This window comes from Meles meles, chromosome 7 (genome assembly GCF_922984935.1).
Source record: "Meles meles chromosome 7, mMelMel3.1 paternal haplotype, whole genome shotgun sequence".
NCBI lineage: Eukaryota > Metazoa > Chordata > Mammalia > Carnivora > Mustelidae > Meles > Meles meles.
Window position 1 is genome coordinate 68,814,638 of NC_060072.1, and position 19,015 is coordinate 68,833,652.

The window sequence follows — 19,015 nt, forward strand, 5'->3', positions numbered from 1 at the left end:
CCTCCTTCAAGATCCTCTTCCTGACGTCCCCCCATCCACGAGACACACACTGTCCTGGGGGCACAGTATCCTGGGATAGGGCATTGCCTTTGTTCATCAGCTGACCGACCTCTCCTAGGAAACTGTAAATCTCTGAGGGGCTGCCACACTTCCCTCTTTCCACCTGTATACCTAGCACCCTGTCCTGGGTCTGTGGAGACAGTGCAATGAGGCAGGTTTGGCATGGGGAAGGCCAGCTGGTTATGTAGGTAGGTCTCCACAAGGTAGCATTTGCTTTAGGTGAATTTACTATGACTCAGGGCCTGGCTTTTAGGCTGAAGGCCTGGGAACTTAGCTTAATGTATTGCAAGTAAATCCATCTCTGGACGATAGAGCCTTATTCACCAAACTCATGGAGGCTCCTGTAGAAAACAAGCATGGCTGACGCCCCGATTCTTATAGAGTGCACTGACTGGTTGGTTGATGTTACTGACCTGACCTGGGCATTTTCTCCCCATGTGTATGTGCCACATGGAAAGTCTATACTCTCCTTTATATATTCACAGCCCATCTGTTTTACTTCTCAATGACTAATCACATGAATTGTGTGTGGATTTTATGAGCTCACCTGTTAATGAATGAACAACCTCATTTTTAAATTCCTAGGGCAAGTTGGAGGACTTTTGTGTGGCTTCTGTGTGCTGACTAACCTGGCATGTAATTAAGTCTTTAGTAAACATTTAGGTGACGTGACCAGGTAGTTGCTGATTGAATATATGAATGCAGATCCTGCCACTAGACATGAGATTGCTTTGACTGAACGTCTAACCATGGCTAAGTAGCATAAAGACCTATTCCCTATGACCTCATTATCAAAAACCATATTTCTCTGTAAGAATGCCTTTAATTCTCTTATATATTTCTCTTTTTTTTAAGATTTTATTTATATTTGACAGAGAGAGAGAGCACAAGTAGGCAGAGCAGCAGGCACAAGGAGAGGGAAAGGGAAAGGCAGGCTCTCCACTGAGCAGGGAGCCCAACGTGGGGCTCAATCCCAGGACCCTAGGATCATGACCTGAGGTGAAGGCTGCTGCTCAACTGACTGAGCCACCCAGGTGGCCCTAAGCATTTCTAACCAGATTTCTTCATGTTCTTCCTAGCCAGCGTGTTAGAAAGCACCTTCGGGTGTCGGGAGCCTAACTAGCATGTTGCAGAGTGAGCTTTCTCTGCCTGCCTTGTCTCCTCTGCTCCGCTGCCCCCACAAGCCTCACCTCTTCCCCATTTGTCCCTCCTCCAAAGGCACCTTTATTTCCTCTACTTTCAGAATGTGCCTTGAGGCTCACCTCTAAGGTAAGTGTCTGCACAGCCTCCGCTGCTAGCTTTGATGCTGCAACTTCGTGCTTGCCCATCTCTGACTTCCGCCCTCCTCTTGAGGTATATATTTATGTTTTAAAAAGAAACCGCTCTGAATAAAGTGAAAATATCAGGATCCTCCCATCCATGTGAAGTTAAAATAAAGTCAGTTCACAAGAGGAAAATCAGCCTTTTTGTAACAAAGTACCAAACAGGCAGTTGGTCGTGGATCATGTAAGACAAAATTAGACTGTTTCTTTCTTCCCCCCACCCCTTTGGTTGTTTTCATATTTGCGCCCGTGGTTACACAATTCCAAAATTCGACACCACTATGGTTCTCTGATCTTGTAACAAGAAAAACACATTTCTAATCACTTACCAATTTTAGGAAATCCTGATTCTTTTTTTTTTTTTTTTTAAGATTTTATTTATTTATTTATTTTAGAGAGAGAAGGTGTTTGCAACGTGGGGGAGGAGCAGAGGGCAAGGGAGTGGGGGGTGGGGAACATCTCAACAGACTCCACACTGAATGCAGAGTCTGATGTGGGGCTCCATCTCATGACCCTGAGATCACGGTCTGAGCCGAAACCAAGAGTTGGACACTTAACCAGCTGAGCCACCCAAGTGCCCTAGAAATCCCGATTCTAATATAGTATGAACTTTTCACTATTTTAAATGACAGGGAAATTATTACCAAGTTTACCTATAAACCAAATAAGGGCAGGAATTTTTTTGTCACATTGCATCTTTTCTGTCTTCTTGTTTCACCCTAAATATTTTCACGTAAGTACATTCACATAAAATAAACTGTTCACATAAATATATTGTTCTTCTTGTCATTGCTCAATGCTCATCATTAAAAGAGCTTAGATGCTTAACTAAATGAGATAATATCTGCCGCAAATTTTCTTTTTTAAAGATTTTATTTATTTATTTGACAGAGAGAGAGATCACAAGTAGGCAGAGAGGCAGGCAGAGAGAGAGGAAGGGAAGCAGGCTCCCTGCTGAGCAGAGAGCCCGATGTGGGGCTCGATCCCAGGACCCTGGGATCATGACCTGAGCAGAAGGCAGAGGCTTTAACCCACTGAGCCACCCAGGCACCCCTATCTGCTGTAAATTTTTAAGCACGTACCATGTGTATGCTAATCTCTGTGCAATGTTTCACATATCCTAAATATGATCTTCTGAAGGGTTTCATCCTTAATTATAACTCCCCATTTTACAGATGAATATAGTGAGGTCAAGTGACTGCCCAAATCTCAGTTATGGGACAGAATAGAATTTGGAGCCACACCCATCTGGCTTCCTCGTGCATGCTCTTTTTCTTGCAGTATCTTTGCTTCCCGGGTGAGTGGACTGTCTCCTGAGGTCTTACCACAGTCTCCCTGTGCTACAATAATGCACAGGGCAGACGAGCTTTCTTATATGTTGTCCTTTCCATTCTGCCATTTTTCACTCTTGGAAGAAACAAATATTTCAGAATACTAGTGTGTGGGCTTCTCAGCCTGTGTCAGTCATGGGCTACTACGGTCGAATATGTGTTATGTGCTTCAAAAAATTGTGTCATGACACAGTTATAAAGGAATGGCTCTTTGGAAGTAGACAGGAGCATATTTAAAACGGGAGTTTTCTGCCTAGTTTAACTTGTGTGTTTTTACAGCTGATGAAGAGTATGAGGATGGAATTGAAAGGACATGTGACACTCTCCTCATGTGTATCGTCACCGTCCTGAACCAGGGCCTTCGGAATGGCGGCGGTGTGGGAGACGTTCTCAGGAGGCCATCGAAAGATGTAAGCTGGAGAAATAAATACTTCTTCAAGAACATAAGCTTTCTTAAAATTTTCTTAACAACGTCTACAGCACAATTTTGTTTGCTATACCTCTGTGTGATTTGCTTTAAACATATAATGGTGGCCATTAAAAACCAATTAATTGAATACTAGAACTACACAGAAATAGCTCATGTCCTAAAAGATCAATGTCTGTTAGTAGCGTTATGAAAAGTTTCCAAGTTTGAACTGTGTATTGTGTTACAGCTATGAGATCATGACTACCAACTTGGTAGAAGAGTTAATTGTGACATAAATAACAGGAAGTTGGCTGCCTCTTGTGTCTCAGCCTTCTCAGGAGTGAAGATTTACTCTTTGCCTCTGAATGGTAATAGCGGCCATTCTTTATCCTTGATGAATACAGAACTTGAACAAATTCTAACATGATTTCATATATTAAAATGACAAGACTAAAAAATTTCTCATTTGCTGCAAAAGCTCAAACTCCAGGCAGAAGGCTTGAAGAATCCGAGTCCTGTGACAGGCCAGCTGTGGCTTATTGTCAGTCATCTAAGGGTTCCTCGTCTATGAAACGGCTGGATTACAGCGTCTCTGATGTGTGTTTTAATACTGCCCATCAGGTGGAAGTAAGCTAGAGCTGTCTGTACTTGACCCTATAAGGCCAAGAACAAAATCTACTCTAGAAATGGATGAAGAATTAGGTCCTTCTCAGCTCCAAATGGCTGACCTTGGGAATTTCTACTTGTCTCCCGTTTATGTGGCTTCTGGGATAGGGTCCCAATGTGCCGAAATGCATTAAGCAGAATGATATAGTACAGTGGTTTTTAATAAAACGTACGTTCCCCCATTGGTGGGAGGGGTGTAAGTCCTGGAGAAGGGAAGGTGCTCTGGGAAGAGATGTGAAGTGTATCTCACAACACTTAAAGGAAAGAAAATGAAGACAGAAAGAGGGTCTTATTTTTTCCAGCTCGGGGCACTATTTATATTCATTCAGTAAACAGAAACTGAATGTATTCTCTCCTAGACCATGTGCCAAATCAGTGTACCTTGAAAATATGTATACATATACGTTCTTTAAAATTTTTATTTCAGGAGCCTTTGTTTGCTGCCCGAGTGGTGTACGACCTTCTGTTCTATTTCATTGTCATCATTATTGTCCTTAACCTGATTTTTGGTGTTATCATTGATACTTTTGCTGATCTCAGAAGTGAAAAACAGAAAAAAGAAGAGATTCTAAAGACAACCTGCTTCATCTGCGGTAAGTGGTCTCAAGGTACTAAAATAATGGGTGAAGAAACTCTCCAGGAGGAAGGAGGGGCTAGCGTGATTTTTATTTGTCATGCTTTGGGAAAAACAATTTCAAAATGAAAGCTGGAGAAAAATTATGTAACCAAGCATTAGACTAGGTTCTCTGCTTCCAGAAATAAATAGAAGAATAATATCCGAAAGTTATCTTGTCATTATTTCTGCTATTTGTGTGATTCTCTGACTGTAGAATGTGTTGCAAAATTTCAAAAGGTTATACCGACTAGCAAACAGATTTTTAATCACAATAACATATTGATTAAATGACAGGATGATTTTTATTTTGTTGGATTATGAATCCACAGATGATTTTTCTAGTGGCTTGAACTTCTGTTTCCTGTACCTTCTCTCAGTTTTTCATCTCTCTCTCTCCCTCTCTCTCTCTCTCTCTCTCTCTCTCTCTCACACACACACACACACACACACACACCATGCTCTCCTTCGCTTTCCCCATTGTTGGCTCTCAGACTCACCCAGCTCTCTGCTTGTCCTCATCATTCCCTTCTGCTCTACTCTCTTCTCAATATTCTTCAGCCCTTCAGTAGTCTCTGCAGCTGACCTAGCATCCTGGAGTTCTTCCCTCTTTTTGAATAATCACCAAGTCCAGGTTATTCTCACCATCTCTTTCACCATGTTGAGCTGAAGAATCTTTTGTTTAAAGTCACATAACAAGCATCATAAGGGCTTCACTATAACATTATTCTATATAACTCAAATTGGACTTCAATAAATCCCATTCTCTCTTGATTCACCTTTTGTCAACTGTCTCATTCTCCTAATGGGTCTCCCAAACTGTTCCAGCATTCTTCCAACACTCAGACGTGTACCAGGTACTAACCTGTAACAACTGTATTCCAGTGAAACAAACATGAGGTGGACAGGGGCGCCTGGGTGGCTCAGTGGGTTAAAGCCTCTGCCTTTCGCTCAGGTCATGATCCCAGGGTCCTGGGATCGAGCCCCGTGTCGGGCTCTCTGCTTGGCGGGAAGCCTGCTTCCTCCTCTCTCTCTCTCTGCCTGCCTCTCTCCCTACTTATGATCTCTATCTGTCAATAAATAAAATTAAAAAAAAACAAAAACAAAAAAAACCTTAGTTGGACATGCCCTTCTTCAGGGTATCCATAATCTATTGTGGAATACAAACACAGTAAGTGTCATTGCTATCTAGTGTGTTAAGAGACATGATGGAGAAGTTCATAGGCTGTTATACCCGTTCAGGTTGTAGTGGGGACAGTCAGGAAAGGCTTTTAGGAGAGATGGTTACTGAATTGATGGTAAAGATGGAAGGTATCTAGTCATATTATATTGTGTAGAAGCAGGGTGCCTGGGTGGCTCAGTGGGTTAAGCATCTGCCTTTGACTCAGGTCATGATCCTGGGGTCTTGGGATCAAGCCCTTCTTCGGGCTCCCCACTCAGTGGGGAGTCTGCTTCTCCCTCTGCCTTACCCCCTGCTCATGCTCTCTCTCTCTCACATAAATAAATCAAATTTAAAAATAATAATAACATAAAATAAATTGGATAGAAGCAGAGTGAGCATCCTAAGAACAGGCATGAAGAGAAGAATAGCACAATGGGAGTCCTCAGTTCCTATAAGGAGCTCAGTGTTGCTGGAACATGAATTTCAGTGCAGTCTGTGCCCTGAGAAGAGGGTCACCAGGACATGGCCTTTTATGTTAAAATAACTTGGACTTTGTCCTGTAGCCTTACAGAGGAGCTGAACCATTAAAGAATTTAAGTAGAGGAATACAGGATCTAATTTTTGTTTTAGAGCAATGGGGCAGGTTGTTTGTCGGGGGATATAGTCCAAGTGAAAGGTAACGAAACTTTGCTGTGGGAAAGTTAGGGTGGCAGTATTAAGGGTAGTGGACAGGGTTGTGAAATATTTAGAGACAGAGTTTTAAAAAATCTCAGTGGTTAGGAATGAATAGGTTAGGAATGAATATGAAGGGTAGTGGTGTGTGGGGGTGGGTGGTAGTACCAGCAGTTGAGTTTGAGAAGAAAAGAAGAAGAAAAAATTTGGAGAGGTATCTGCTGAGCTTGACTTTGGAAATACTGGACTTGCAGTGTGTACTCAACATCCCAGTGGGCCACACCCAGTACAGGGGTCTGAGCCCCAGAGAATGAGTCTACACTAGAGAGAGTAACTGGGGCATCCTCCGTCTGTGTGTGGTAGCAAAAGCCAGAGCATGGGGAAAGACTTCAGAGGGGCATGAGAAGATGATGGGGTTTAGAGTGGGAAATATCAGTGTTGAGGGAATGAGGGTCACCCATGCGCACGCGTGCACACACACACACACAAAACACACAGATCTTCAGTCAGCGTGATGTGAGGAGAACCAAGAATGTGTGTCACGTGGATATGAGGGGAGGACACAGCCTTGGGAAGAGGGTGATTGGTTATCAACTCTTTCAAAGCAGAGAAGGCCAGTAACACATTATGCCTAATAGAGCCTTTGGATTTCTCATTTAGGTGATTCGGGATAAAGATGGAGTCCTTTCCGTGAGGATAAGTTGCACAACACTGGGGGAGACTTACTGGAAGGAAATGAGGCAGACAAAAAGAGTCTTTATTTATAGGTGTAGACTAGATGGAGGGAAGCAAGACTGAGATGGAGCCAAGAAAGATATCCAAGAAAGATAGCCAAGAAAAATAATCACACAATAATTTGGGGATTTGAGGAAGAAAAGCTTTGGATGGAAGAGTGAGTTCTGTGGAGGAAAAGAGGTGCTGCCCTTGAAAATCTTTCTGTGTGTCTCATGGTCTTGCTTTTACAGTGCTTCCTCTAAGACCTTCACTTCATGATCATAGTCACTATTATGTCAGTGCACAACCTTGGAAGAAAGGGTTCTTTGGGAGAATGTATCAGTTAGATGTGAGCCTCATTTGAGGCCATGATCCTGCCTCCCATAGTCTAACAAGAAAGATGAACAGCAAAGCAAGCCCATCACTTAGGTACCATTCCTGCTTCTCTAGGCTTTCCCTTTGCTGTCAAAATTCTCCTTGGCTTTTCCCAGTTACTAAAAAAAAAAAAAAAAAAAAAAAAAAACAAAGAGCAAAAAAACTCTGTAACCTATAAATTCCTTAAAACATCACAGTAACCCTCATCACAACACTGAATGTTTTTCTCAGCTCTCCCCATTAGTTTTCTGCTGACGTTTTCTTCTGCCTTGGGTTGCTCATTCTCTCATTCTATCACAAGGCTTCTTCCAACCACTGGCTAAGTGATTCGGATTTTATTATTGCCAAATGTGCAGCCACAGGTCCAGCCTCTCTCCAGGCTTTTGTCCTTTGTTTTCAGTTATTGACTGACACCTGCACAGGCATAACTTTTGGCAGCCAAATCTACCATGTCTAAAAACCAGTACATCGTCTATCTTCCTCCTCTGACCTTGCAATTTATTCTGACCTCCATATTGCCTTTGATGATATCCCACTGGGCCTTCAGTTTTCTGGGCTGGGAGCTTCTCCATCATTTTTAGCAACATCTTTTTCTAATTCCAGGTGCACTAGTTACCATCTGCTAATGAATCTGTGTTCCCAATCTCACTCACTTCCTTCCACATATCCCACAGCCACTCCTTGGTTTTTCAGGCTCACCTTGGCTCACACCCCAAAATGTTCTGTTCAGTGCTGCCAAACTAATTTTTCCACTTTGAATTCATCATTTCCTTACTCAAAAGTCTTTCAATAGCATTGCACAGTCTGTAACTCTAAAATTCCAAATTTCCTGCCACGTAAGGTACTCCATAGTCAAGCTCCCTTTTTGCCCACCTTTTCACCCAATGTTCCCCTGTTTATAGATCAACTTCCAGCCCAACTGCACAACTCATCTTCAACTTAGAGACTCTCCACGTGTTCTCAGTTATGGTGTTTCCATTTGGAATGCCCAAACTCCTAAGCTATTGAACTCCAACCCTCTCTCTAAGACCAGCTCTAATGCCACTATTCCGTGAAGCCTTTTCAGATTCCAGTTACCAGCAGAAAACATGTCACAGCTTCTAAACTGCTGACATCATACTTAGCAGTATGGTACCATAATTATTTTTTGTTGTCTTACCTCTGTCGGATGGTACACACCATCACATCCTAGAAAGGGCATGGACTTTATGGTTAAGTAAACATACTGGTTCCGTATCCTGGATATGTGATCTTGGCCAAGTTTCCTTTTTACCTTGAATTATTGTTCCCTCATCTGGAGAATGGGGAATATAATGCCATCTTCTGCGGTTTGAGTGAGTATAATTGAGATCATGTATCTCAAATTCCTAGCTCAATGCTTAGCTGAGTAAGCCCTCTATGTGTATTAATTCCCCATCTTTAAGAGATCCATGTTATATTTATTTTTATGCTTCCATAGTATGTATTGAGGACTATTCATAAATATTTGCTTAGGGAATGACTGTTCAATAAATCAGCCTAAATTAACATTGTCTGTATATTTATGTACCTTATAACCTACAAAAGGAAGATAAAGTGGTTAAGTACTAGATTGATATATACTGCAGACAAGAAAACTAGGTGTACTAATTCCAAGTTATTTTAAATTTTGTCACATTCAGGGTATTGTTTCGGTAGCATACACATTATCACAGAGATATAGGGTGATAAATCAGGAGGCTTAAGGAGGAGATATTAGACCAACATGGTCTATTTTCCAGAAGCTTCACATTTATTCAAATATTTGAGAGGACATTTAGGTAATTTAATCTCGGAGTTAATTTTAATAGTATTTTTTTTTCTCATTTTATTATTTTTTCAGCGTAACAGTATTCATTCTTTTTGCACAACACCCAGTGCTCCATGCAAAACGTGCCTTCTCCATTACCCACCACCTGTTCCCCCAACCTCCCACCCCTGACCCTTCAAAACCCTCAGGTTGTTTTTCAGAGTCCATAGTCTCTTATGGTTCGCTTCCCCTCCCCAATGTCCATAGCCCGCTCCCCCTCCCCCAATCCCACCTCCTCGCAGCAACCCCCAGTTTGTTTTGTGAGATTAAGAGTCATTTATGGTTTGTCTCCCTCCCAATCCCATCTTGTTTCATTTATTCTTCTCCTATCTCCTACCCCCCCATGTTGCTTCTCCATGTCCTCATATCAGGGAGATCATATGATAGTTGTCTTTCTCCGATTGACTTATTTCACTAAGCATGATACGCTCTAGTTCCATCCACGTTGTCGCAAATGGCAAGATTTCATTTCTTTTGATGGCTGCATAGTATTCCATTGTGTATATATACCACATCTTCTTTATCCATTCATCTGTTGATGGTCCTCCACTGTTGGTGGGAATGCAAGTTAATAGTATTTTTTTACGTTAGAACAAATAGTATGCTACGAAGTAAAATAAAGGTTTTTTAAAGTAAAACAAATTTAATGTGAACATCTAAAATAAAGCAGGATTAAAAAAACAAACAAACAAAACAAACTGAAAAGTATTCCCAGATACTTATAACTGCTAACCCCTGTGACCTTAGCAACATAAAGTTTCACTACTTTCTGCCCTCAAAGGACCTTTAGCAGAAATATGTGAGAAGCATTATCATAATGTGTATCTAGATATGCATGCGTTCCTGGAATTGCTTACCATGTATAAGATCTAATACATACCATATACATTAAAAGATCTTAATTACAAGAATGATTTAGACAGTTGGGATATTTGGGGGTTGTACTAGTAGGCTATAGAAGAGTTGTGATCAATTGATAAACGGTTCTTGTAAGAACTGGGTGTTAAACTGTGATCCAAAGAGGGGCATCTTACCAAACAACAGAGGAGAGAATCTCCACAGTAGGAGGGAATTGGCTCCAGCAGCACACGTACCAAGTGACACCAATAGTAGCAGCGGAGGGGGAGGTAGATTCTGTGACAGGCAATGAGAGCAGATGGGATGTTCCTAGCCTTGAAGGCAATGACCAGATGTTTCAGAGTTATGACTCAGAAAACAATTGCTAGTGATCCAGAAGGCGATCATGATAGGGTGATGATTAGCAGATGACAGGGCTAAAGCAGTAAGCAGAGGAACAAATTGGCACCGGTATCCATATTAATTATTAATTTTGAGTAACCAGAGGCTGAAGATCCAACCAGAAGGAGATGTTGACAGACCAGTCTTACAAAATACCAAAATGGAGAAAGGATTGATAATAGTCAGGTGCCTCAAATGAAAGATCTTTCTAGGTGATTTAATAGGAGATGAAGACTATATGTCAGAGAGAGGCAATGTGTTCTTCTCTTAGTATATTAGTTCTTTATCTGTACTTGTGCCTTAAGGCCATTTATACATTAATTTGTTCAACAGTTACTTACTGAGTATCTACTAAGTGCCAGTAGAACTATTCTACTGGCACTTAGTTCTACTAAGTTTTGTTCTACTGCGGTGAACAAAAAAGGACAAAATTTACTGCCATCATGGAACTCATTTTTCAGCACACATGCAATGTGTGATGCTAAGGGCTATGCAGAAAATCAGAACTGAAAAAAGGTACGGGGATACCTGGGTGATGGGTGGGTGTGTGCCTTCACCTTAGTCAGAGTGTGTGGGAAACACAGCATAGGTACAGGCTTATTTTTTCTGAAACCTTTGTGTTGAACACACGGAGTTCCTCTTATTCTTCCTGTTTTTCTATCTTATCATCTCCTCCAGTACCCTGGCTTTCATTATTTATTTTATGTCACTTATCCTTGAATTAGTATATTTATACCTTGACCTCTCTGTTTAAGACAGATTTTTAGCTTCAGACCTAACAGCCCAACACTGGTTGTTCTATAGGCATCATAAGTTCAGCACTTCCCCAGTCAAATGTATCTTCCCTCCAAAGTCTTTCCTTCTTTTTGGTTTTCCCTTGCTGTACTGATATTACCATAAATTCAATCATTCAGGTCAGGAAATTTAGGGTCATTCTTCATTCATTCTAAATCTGTCCCTCTAATTGGACATCAATCCCTCTTAAATTTTCATCCAAAAACTTCTCAATCTCTCCCTCTTATTCATTTTTTTTCATTTATTCTGTCAATGTTAGTTGAATGCCTACTGTTTTCCCGATACTATGCCAGGTGCTAATACAAAAATAGATCAGACAGTAAAGTGTAGAGGCTATGATAGAAATAGATAAATTTTCATAGCAAAGTGTTATGGGCACAGGGAGGACCCACCAACTGTTTGTGTCTGTGCAAGTCAGTGGTAGTTGAGCTGTGTCTTGAGGAAGGAGTACCTGTAAGGCAGGAAAGAGAGGAGGTAGAGATATAGAATTTTCCAATCCATTCAGAGTTTAGAGAATGGTGAGAAAGTCCGAGTCACTCTAAGAAATGTGCACAGAGTAGATTGTCAGAGTATGAATTCAAGGATGACTTCAGGTTCTCTGGTTGACAAGGACTTCCTTAACAGAGGTGAAGAAGAGCTAAAGAAACAAATTTTTGGTGAGCTGAGTTTAACATGCTCATAAGTGAGCCAGGGGGATTTACTCAGAAGACAGCTAGAAATAGAAACTGAAGTTGAGAAGAAAGGTCAGTGCTGGGGCTGCCTCACCAGCACAATGATGGTTGAAACCATGGGAATGGCCAACAAAACTTAGAGAGCAAAAACCAGTGGAGATGAAAGACACCCAGTTCCCTGCCTTTACACCCCCCACTGCTCTAGTCCTCTATTCCCAGTCTTCTTCTAAATTCCACCACAGGATGTTACCTCAGGCTAGTCTCCACTCAGAGGCCTTCAAGATAAAGTGCAGTCTCCATAGCTTTGCATTTAAAACTCTTCACAGTTAAAAATAAAAATAAATAAAACTCTTCATAATTTGTGCCAAATGTACCATGACATCTTCATTTCCAAGTGTTCCCTTTGTAGGAATTGACACCCCCCCCCCAGACCCTCCCTCCAAACAGGTCATCCACTTTCATCTGTAGCTTTGCCCTGCCATTTCCTTTGCCCAGAAGGCCAAAGAACATGGCTTTAGAGCTAGAAATGTTTTTGTTTAAATACCAACTGACTTCTCCACTAACAAGAAGTGTTAATTTGTGCAATTTATTGAATTCCTCTGAATCTCTTTCCTCACATACTGAAAGGTCAGATTGAATTATTGTAATTATAAGAGCCTATTTAAACATCTTTATGTTGTTGTTGGCACAGATAGGTGCTCAATAAAAATTAGCTAGCTTTTATTACCATTCATCTCTTTTCCACTTGCCATTATCCTGTTTCAAGGCTAGACACTTAAAGCTTTACACCTCTTTTAAACCTTTTAAAATGTACCTCGTCACAATTCATATTGTCCTCCTCTATGTTTCCTTGGCAGTTTATACTACTTCAGGATATAATACAAGCTGTCTGTTTCCTCTACCATATTACAGATTACCTGATAGCAGACACATTATTTTTATAGCCCTATGTACCTTGCAATAGGAATGTAATTGTTTGAACTGAGTTCTGGAAATATCTACTTTAACATCCTCTCTCTCCCTCTTTTTAAATAGTTCTATTGAGATATAATTTATATACCTTACAACTCACCCATTTAAAGTCTATAATTCAGTGGTTCTTAGTACATTCAGAGTGGTGCATCCATCAACACAATCAATTTTAGAACATTTTTATTGCCCCCAAAAGAAACCTCCTACCCTTTAGCCATCACCACCAACCCTCCACCCCCAGTCTTTCCTCCTTCTCAGCCTGGGGCAACTTTTTTTTTTTTTAATTTCTTTTCAGCATAACAGAATTCCTTGTTTATGCACCACACCAAGTGCTCCAGGCAATATGTGCCCTCCATAATACCCACCACCTGGCTCACCCAACCTCCCACCCTCCGCCCCTTCAAAACCCTCAGATTGTTTTTCAGAGTCCACAGTCTCTCATGGTTCATCTCCCCTTACAATTTCCCTCAACTCCCTTCTCATCTTCATCTCCCCATATCCTCCATGTTATTTGTTATGCTCCACAAATAAGTGAAACCATATGATAATTGACTCTCTCTGCTTGACTTATTTCACTCAGCATAATCTCTTCCAGTCCCATCCATGTTTATACAAAAGTTGGATATTCATCCTATCTGATGGGGGCAGAATACTCCATAGTGTATATGGACCACATCTTCCTTATCCATTCATCCGTTGAAGGGCATCTTGGTTCTTTCCACAGTTTGGCGACCGTGGCCATTGCTGCTATAAACATTGGGGTACAGATGGCCCTTCTTTTCACTACATCTGTATCTTTGGGGTAAATACCCAGTAGTGCAATTCCAGGGTCATAGGGAAGCTCTATTCTTAATTTCTTGAGGAATCTCCACACTGTTCTCCAAAGTGGCTACACCAACTTGCATTCCCACCAACAGTGTAAGAGGGTTCCCCTTTCTCCACATCCTCTCCAACTCATGTTGTTTCCTGTCTTGCTAATTTTGGCCATTCTAACTGGTGTAAGGTGGTATCTCAATGTCTCAATGTGGTTTTAATTTGAATCTCCCTGATGGCTAGTGATGATGAACATTTTTTCATATGTCTAATAGCCATTTGTATGTCTTCATTAGAGAAGTGTCTGTTCATGTCTCTGCCCATTTTCTGACATGATTATCTGTTTTGTGTGTGTTGAGTTTGAAAAGTTCTTTATAGATCCTGGATATCAGCCTTTTGTCTGTACTATCATTTGCAAATATCTTCTCCCATTTCGTGGGTTGCCTCTTTGTTTTGTTGACTGTTTCCTTTGCTGTGCAGAATCTTTTGATCTTGATGAAGTCCCAAAAGTTCATTTTCGCTTTTGTTTCCTTTGCCTTTGGAGACATATCTTGAAAGAAGTTGCTGTGGCTGATATCGAAGAGGTTACTGCCTATGTTCTCCTCTAGGATTCTGATGGATTCCTGTCTCACGTTGAGGTCTTTTATCCATTTCAAGTTTATCTTTGTGTATGGTGTAAGAGAATGGTCGAGTTTCATTCTTCGACATATAGCTGTCCAATTTTCCCAGCACCATTTATTGAAGAGACTGTCTTTTTTTTACCGTATATTTTTTCCTGCTTTGTCAAAGATTATTTGACCATAGAGTTGAGGGCCCATATCTGGGCTCTCTACTCTGTTCCACTGGTCTATGCTTCTGTTTTTATGCCAGTTTCATGCTATCTTGGTGATCACAGCTTTGTAGTAAAGCTTGAAATCAGGTAACATGATGCCCTCAGTTTTGTTTTTGTTTTTCAACATTTCCTTAGCAATTCGGGGTCTCTTCTGATTCCATACAAATTTTAGGATTATTTGCTCCAGCTCTTTGAAAAATACCGGTGGCATTTTGATCGGAATGGCATTAAAAGTATAGATTGCTCTAGGCAGTATAGACATTTTAACAATGTTTATTCTTCCAATTCAAGAGCATGGAATGGTCTTCCATCTTTTTGTGTCTTCTTCAATTTCTTTCATGAGTGTTCTGTAGTTTCTCAAGTACAGATCCTTTACCTCTTTGGTTAAGTTTATCCCCAGGTTTCTTATGATTCTCGGTGCTATAGTAAATGGAATCAATTCTTTAATTTCTGGGACAACTTTTGGTCTACTTTCCGTCTCTACAGATTTGCCTCCCCTGGACATTTTACATAATGGGACCATATGCTATGTGGCCTTCTGGGTCCTATTTCTTCTGTACTGATTAGCAGGCAAGCTTCTCACAGCGTCATGTTTACTTTTTTATCTTAGACACATAGTCCAGTTTAATGGAACAATGATATGGCTATGTTCATTCTGTTAGGAGGTGATAAGCACTCTAGGAAAAAGAGCATAAAAGAGAAAGAGTGATTGAGGCTGCTGGCAAAAGGGAAGGGGCAGGTTGTAGGACTAAATAGGGTGGTCAAGTTAAGCCACAGGGAGGTGAGATTTGAGCAAAAGCTTGAAGGTGAGCAAGTTAGTCAGAGATACACCAGAGAGAAGAGCGCTGTGGGCAGAAGAAGTGATCAGTCCCAAGGCCTTGAAGCAGGAGTCTGCATGCAAGGAGCAAGGAGGCCAGTAGGAGAGTTGGCAAGGGAAAGGAGAGTAAGAGACAAGGTCAGAGAGGCTATAGGGCCAGCTCACTTCTACTTTAGCAAACAGATATTCCACAGGACCTACTTAGACTCAACAATTGGTCATTATTCATCTGAACTTCAACTTAACTTGGCATCACCTGAGCACCTGTACTTTATCTGGCAACCCTACTCAGAGGCCATCGAAAGGCCTTTGACCCTTACTCTGAGTTGGTAGAGAACCACTGCAGGGTTTGGAACAGAGGAGAGACACCATCCTGTTTTGGGTTTGGAAGTTTCTCAGTGGCCACTGTGTTGAGTATAGACCACAGAGAGTTAAAATGGAAACAGGGAGGCCTGGAAGGCCATTGCACTAGTCCAGGTGAGAGATGATGAAGGCTCAGATGAGAGCCGCAGCTATGGGGGTGAGGAGAAGGGACCAGATTCCTGGTATATGCTGAAGGCAGAGCCAAAAGGATTTCAACATGAATTGGATATGGGTAAGAGAAAGAGAGGATCCAAGGATGACTCCTTGGGTTTTGGCTTGAACAACGTGGAAGACTAGAGTTGCCGTGGAATAAAGAGGAGGACTGTGGGTGGAGCAGTTTGGGGGAAGAGTATGCGTTTTATTTGGGCCATGCTGAGCTGATGATGGGTCAAATAAGATGAGGTGTCACCATCAGCCAGCGAATTTTATGCTATTTTTCATTAAAATAGCCAATAATATAATTTAAAAGGTGACCCTTCCACTAGGGACAGATTTTTTCTTTTTACTTATTGTACTTTGTATCTTGTTATTTAAAGAGTCTTCTTTGTTCCTGAATGGCTTTTTAAAAAATATGCTTAGGAGGGGCGCCTGGGTGACTCAGTGGGTTAGGCCTCTGTCTTCAGCTCAGGTCATGATCTCAGGGTCCTGGGATCGAGCCCTGCATCGGGCTCTCTGCATGGAGCCTGCTTCTCCCCCCCGCCCCCCGCCCCTGCCTGCTTCTCTGCCTACTTGTGATCTCTGTCTGTCAAATAAATAAAATCTTTTTTAAAAATATGCTTAGGAAAGAATAGCTGGGATTGGAATTCAATTTCCTAGTTCTTCTCCAGTACCTGAACTGCAAAACCAGACTGAATCCCAACACCCCATTTTACTTGGCAATCAAATTCACTTTTCCATAGATGTTTTTCTCCATCTTCATTCATTTTCTTTCATCCACTCTTCAACCTTTGAGAGAAAGGAATCTTACTATGCAGAACCTCTCCTTGGTGTCCTTCCAGCAGCTGAAAATCTGCCCTGGATATTGAACAGACCATCCCCTCCTTAAAATGCCAGGAACACAGTGGTCTAAAAGGCTGGAGCCCTTACTCCCCGGGAGCAAAGATCACTGTGGACGTTGGCTTGCCCTTCACTGATTACAAGTGGTTTTCAAGATGACTCTCTCTGCTGCCTCTCCTCTTTTTACCCAAGTTCCTGGATTAAAATAACATTTTTTTTCCCTGTCCTGATCAGCAAGTGTGCCTTTTATTGCATGATCATTTTTACTTCTTTTTCTTAGACTTGTGGTCCAGTTTAATTGGACAGTGTTGACATGGCCATATTTAAAATTATCTGCAAATTTTCCAACTGTAACAGGACCGTGCATCTCCAAGGATCCATTGGATGGAGGGTAGAGGGACGGGAGAACATTACTTTGAAGAAATCTACAAGCTCTGGCCTTTTTTCTGGAGGTCTTGTGTCCTATGCTGTTTTTGATCATGACATTCTAAATCAGCACACTCACGGAAAGCCTTTATTCACAGAATTGTGATGTCTTGTTTTTACACTAAGAAGTGAGTGCTGATGAGCTGACAAATTACATACATTGTGCTTTCTGTGTTTTGCAGGACTTGAGAGAGACAAGTTTGATAATAAAACGGTTTCATTTGAGGAGCACATCAAGTCAGAACACAATATGTGGCATTATTTGTACTTCCTCGTCCTGGTGAAGGTTAAAGACCCAACTGAATACACTGGACCTGAAAGTTACGTGGCTCAGATGATCGTGGTAAGTGATGAGAGCGTTTGAACCTGCGGCTGCGTTGCCTGTGTGTGCTCTCCCCTTCTCTACCCTCCCCTTCTCCCCAAACACAGACGTTCTCCCAGTCATTTTGTTAACTTCTAAACAGGACTGTTGATCACTGAAGAACCTTCATGCTGCCTAAATCACTGGACTTCTTGGTTATAGAAACCAAATTGAAGTCTCAAGTGCATAGAGGATATTTACTGAAGAATTCTCTGGCACCATCTCAGTCCCGACTGTCATCTCCTGACCTTGTGTCATTGCTGGTGTCTCAGTTCTCCAAATCTAGAACCTTCCCACTGTCAAATGAGAACAGAAGAGCCATACTCTAAGAAATTCCTTGTATTTCAGAAATCAGGAGTTTAAGAAATTGAACCATGTTTGGGAAGAGCATAGTGCTTGGTCTCAGTGGGAGAACACTGGCGTCCTGTCTGCGTACAGTTTGGGTTGCTGCTGCTGATTGGCACTGATTCTGCCATACCTACTTGCTTCTAACTCCTTAGTAAGATCGGTTGCAGAGGCTGTGGTTGTCCATGACTTGGCCTTTCTTCTGTTTTACAGAAGATTAAAATTAAGTGGCTTAAAGAGAAGTCAGAGTTAGTTAGTGTGTCATGATGCACATTTAGTGAGTATCGATATGTCTGAAATCCATGCCTATATTCTTATAATAAACACGCTGTATGTTGGACTTTCTTTCTCAAAACCCTTCTTACAAAACTATTTGACAGTGAAGCTTTAGAAGAGGCAAGATCCTCCTTGCAGCCTGGTCCCGGGGTAACATGTAGTCAGCACCAATGTTGAAGCTTTGGGAGAGCCAGATGACAGTAGCTGTGGGTCCTTCCTTCTGGAAGCTGGTCATGCCTGTAGGAAGACATAAACTACAGAGGGAGCAACCAAAGACTATGTTTGGCGGGTAACATATTAGTAAGAGCAAGTTAACATTGCAGTAATGTATCTCATCTGACAATATTTATGTGTCACAGGAGAGCTACATGTAAATTGAATTTTTATTGCTAAGGATTTTTCATGTTTTTTTTTCTTTTTGACTTGCGTCCACTATAAGTTGTTCTTTTTTTAAAATTTATTTATTTATTTGACAGAGAGAGAGAGAGATCACAAGTAGGCAGAGAGGCAGGCAGAGAAAGAGGGGAAGCAGGGGCTCAATGTGGGACTCGATCCCCTGACCCTGAGCCAAAGGCAGAGGGTTAACGCACTGAGTCACCCAGGCACCCCTGTAAGTTGTTCTGTGTGCATGGAAATTTGCATCCTGCCATGAAGTTGTCATTCTTTATGGGACAGTGGGCAGAACTTAATATTGTTTCTTTTTTTCCCCCCATGTTTCCTTTGCTGCCCTCTCTCCTGTCTGCATTAGGAAAAAAGCTAATCGGTTTGAAGATAGACATTCATAGCCATTATTTAGACATTCTTGATCTCAGTATGCTCAAGGACCATCTTTGTGAAATAGTTTGCATCTGCTTGCTGGGGAAAACACATAGAATGTTATGTTTAAAATGTAACTTCACATTGCTGTATTTTATCAAAGTTTGAGTCAATTGAATGAATACATATTTACTGGGCATC

The 19,015-nt window shown here is 41.4% G+C and overlaps 1 protein-coding gene across 2 annotated transcripts in view; it reads left to right on the top strand.

The window, feature by feature from the left end:
• ITPR2 (inositol 1,4,5-trisphosphate receptor type 2) overlaps positions 1–19,015 on the top strand; it is a 501,875-nt gene that overhangs the window by 436,357 nt on the left and 46,503 nt on the right. For both annotated transcript variants that reach the window (XM_046011092.1, XM_046011093.1), the window contains exons 53-55: positions 2,993–3,123; positions 4,216–4,381; positions 17,259–17,419. In XM_046011092.1, the coding sequence (XP_045867048.1) occupies positions 2,993–3,123; positions 4,216–4,381; positions 17,259–17,419 (458 nt within the window). The remainder of the gene's footprint in view (positions 1–2,992; positions 3,124–4,215; positions 4,382–17,258; positions 17,420–19,015) is intronic.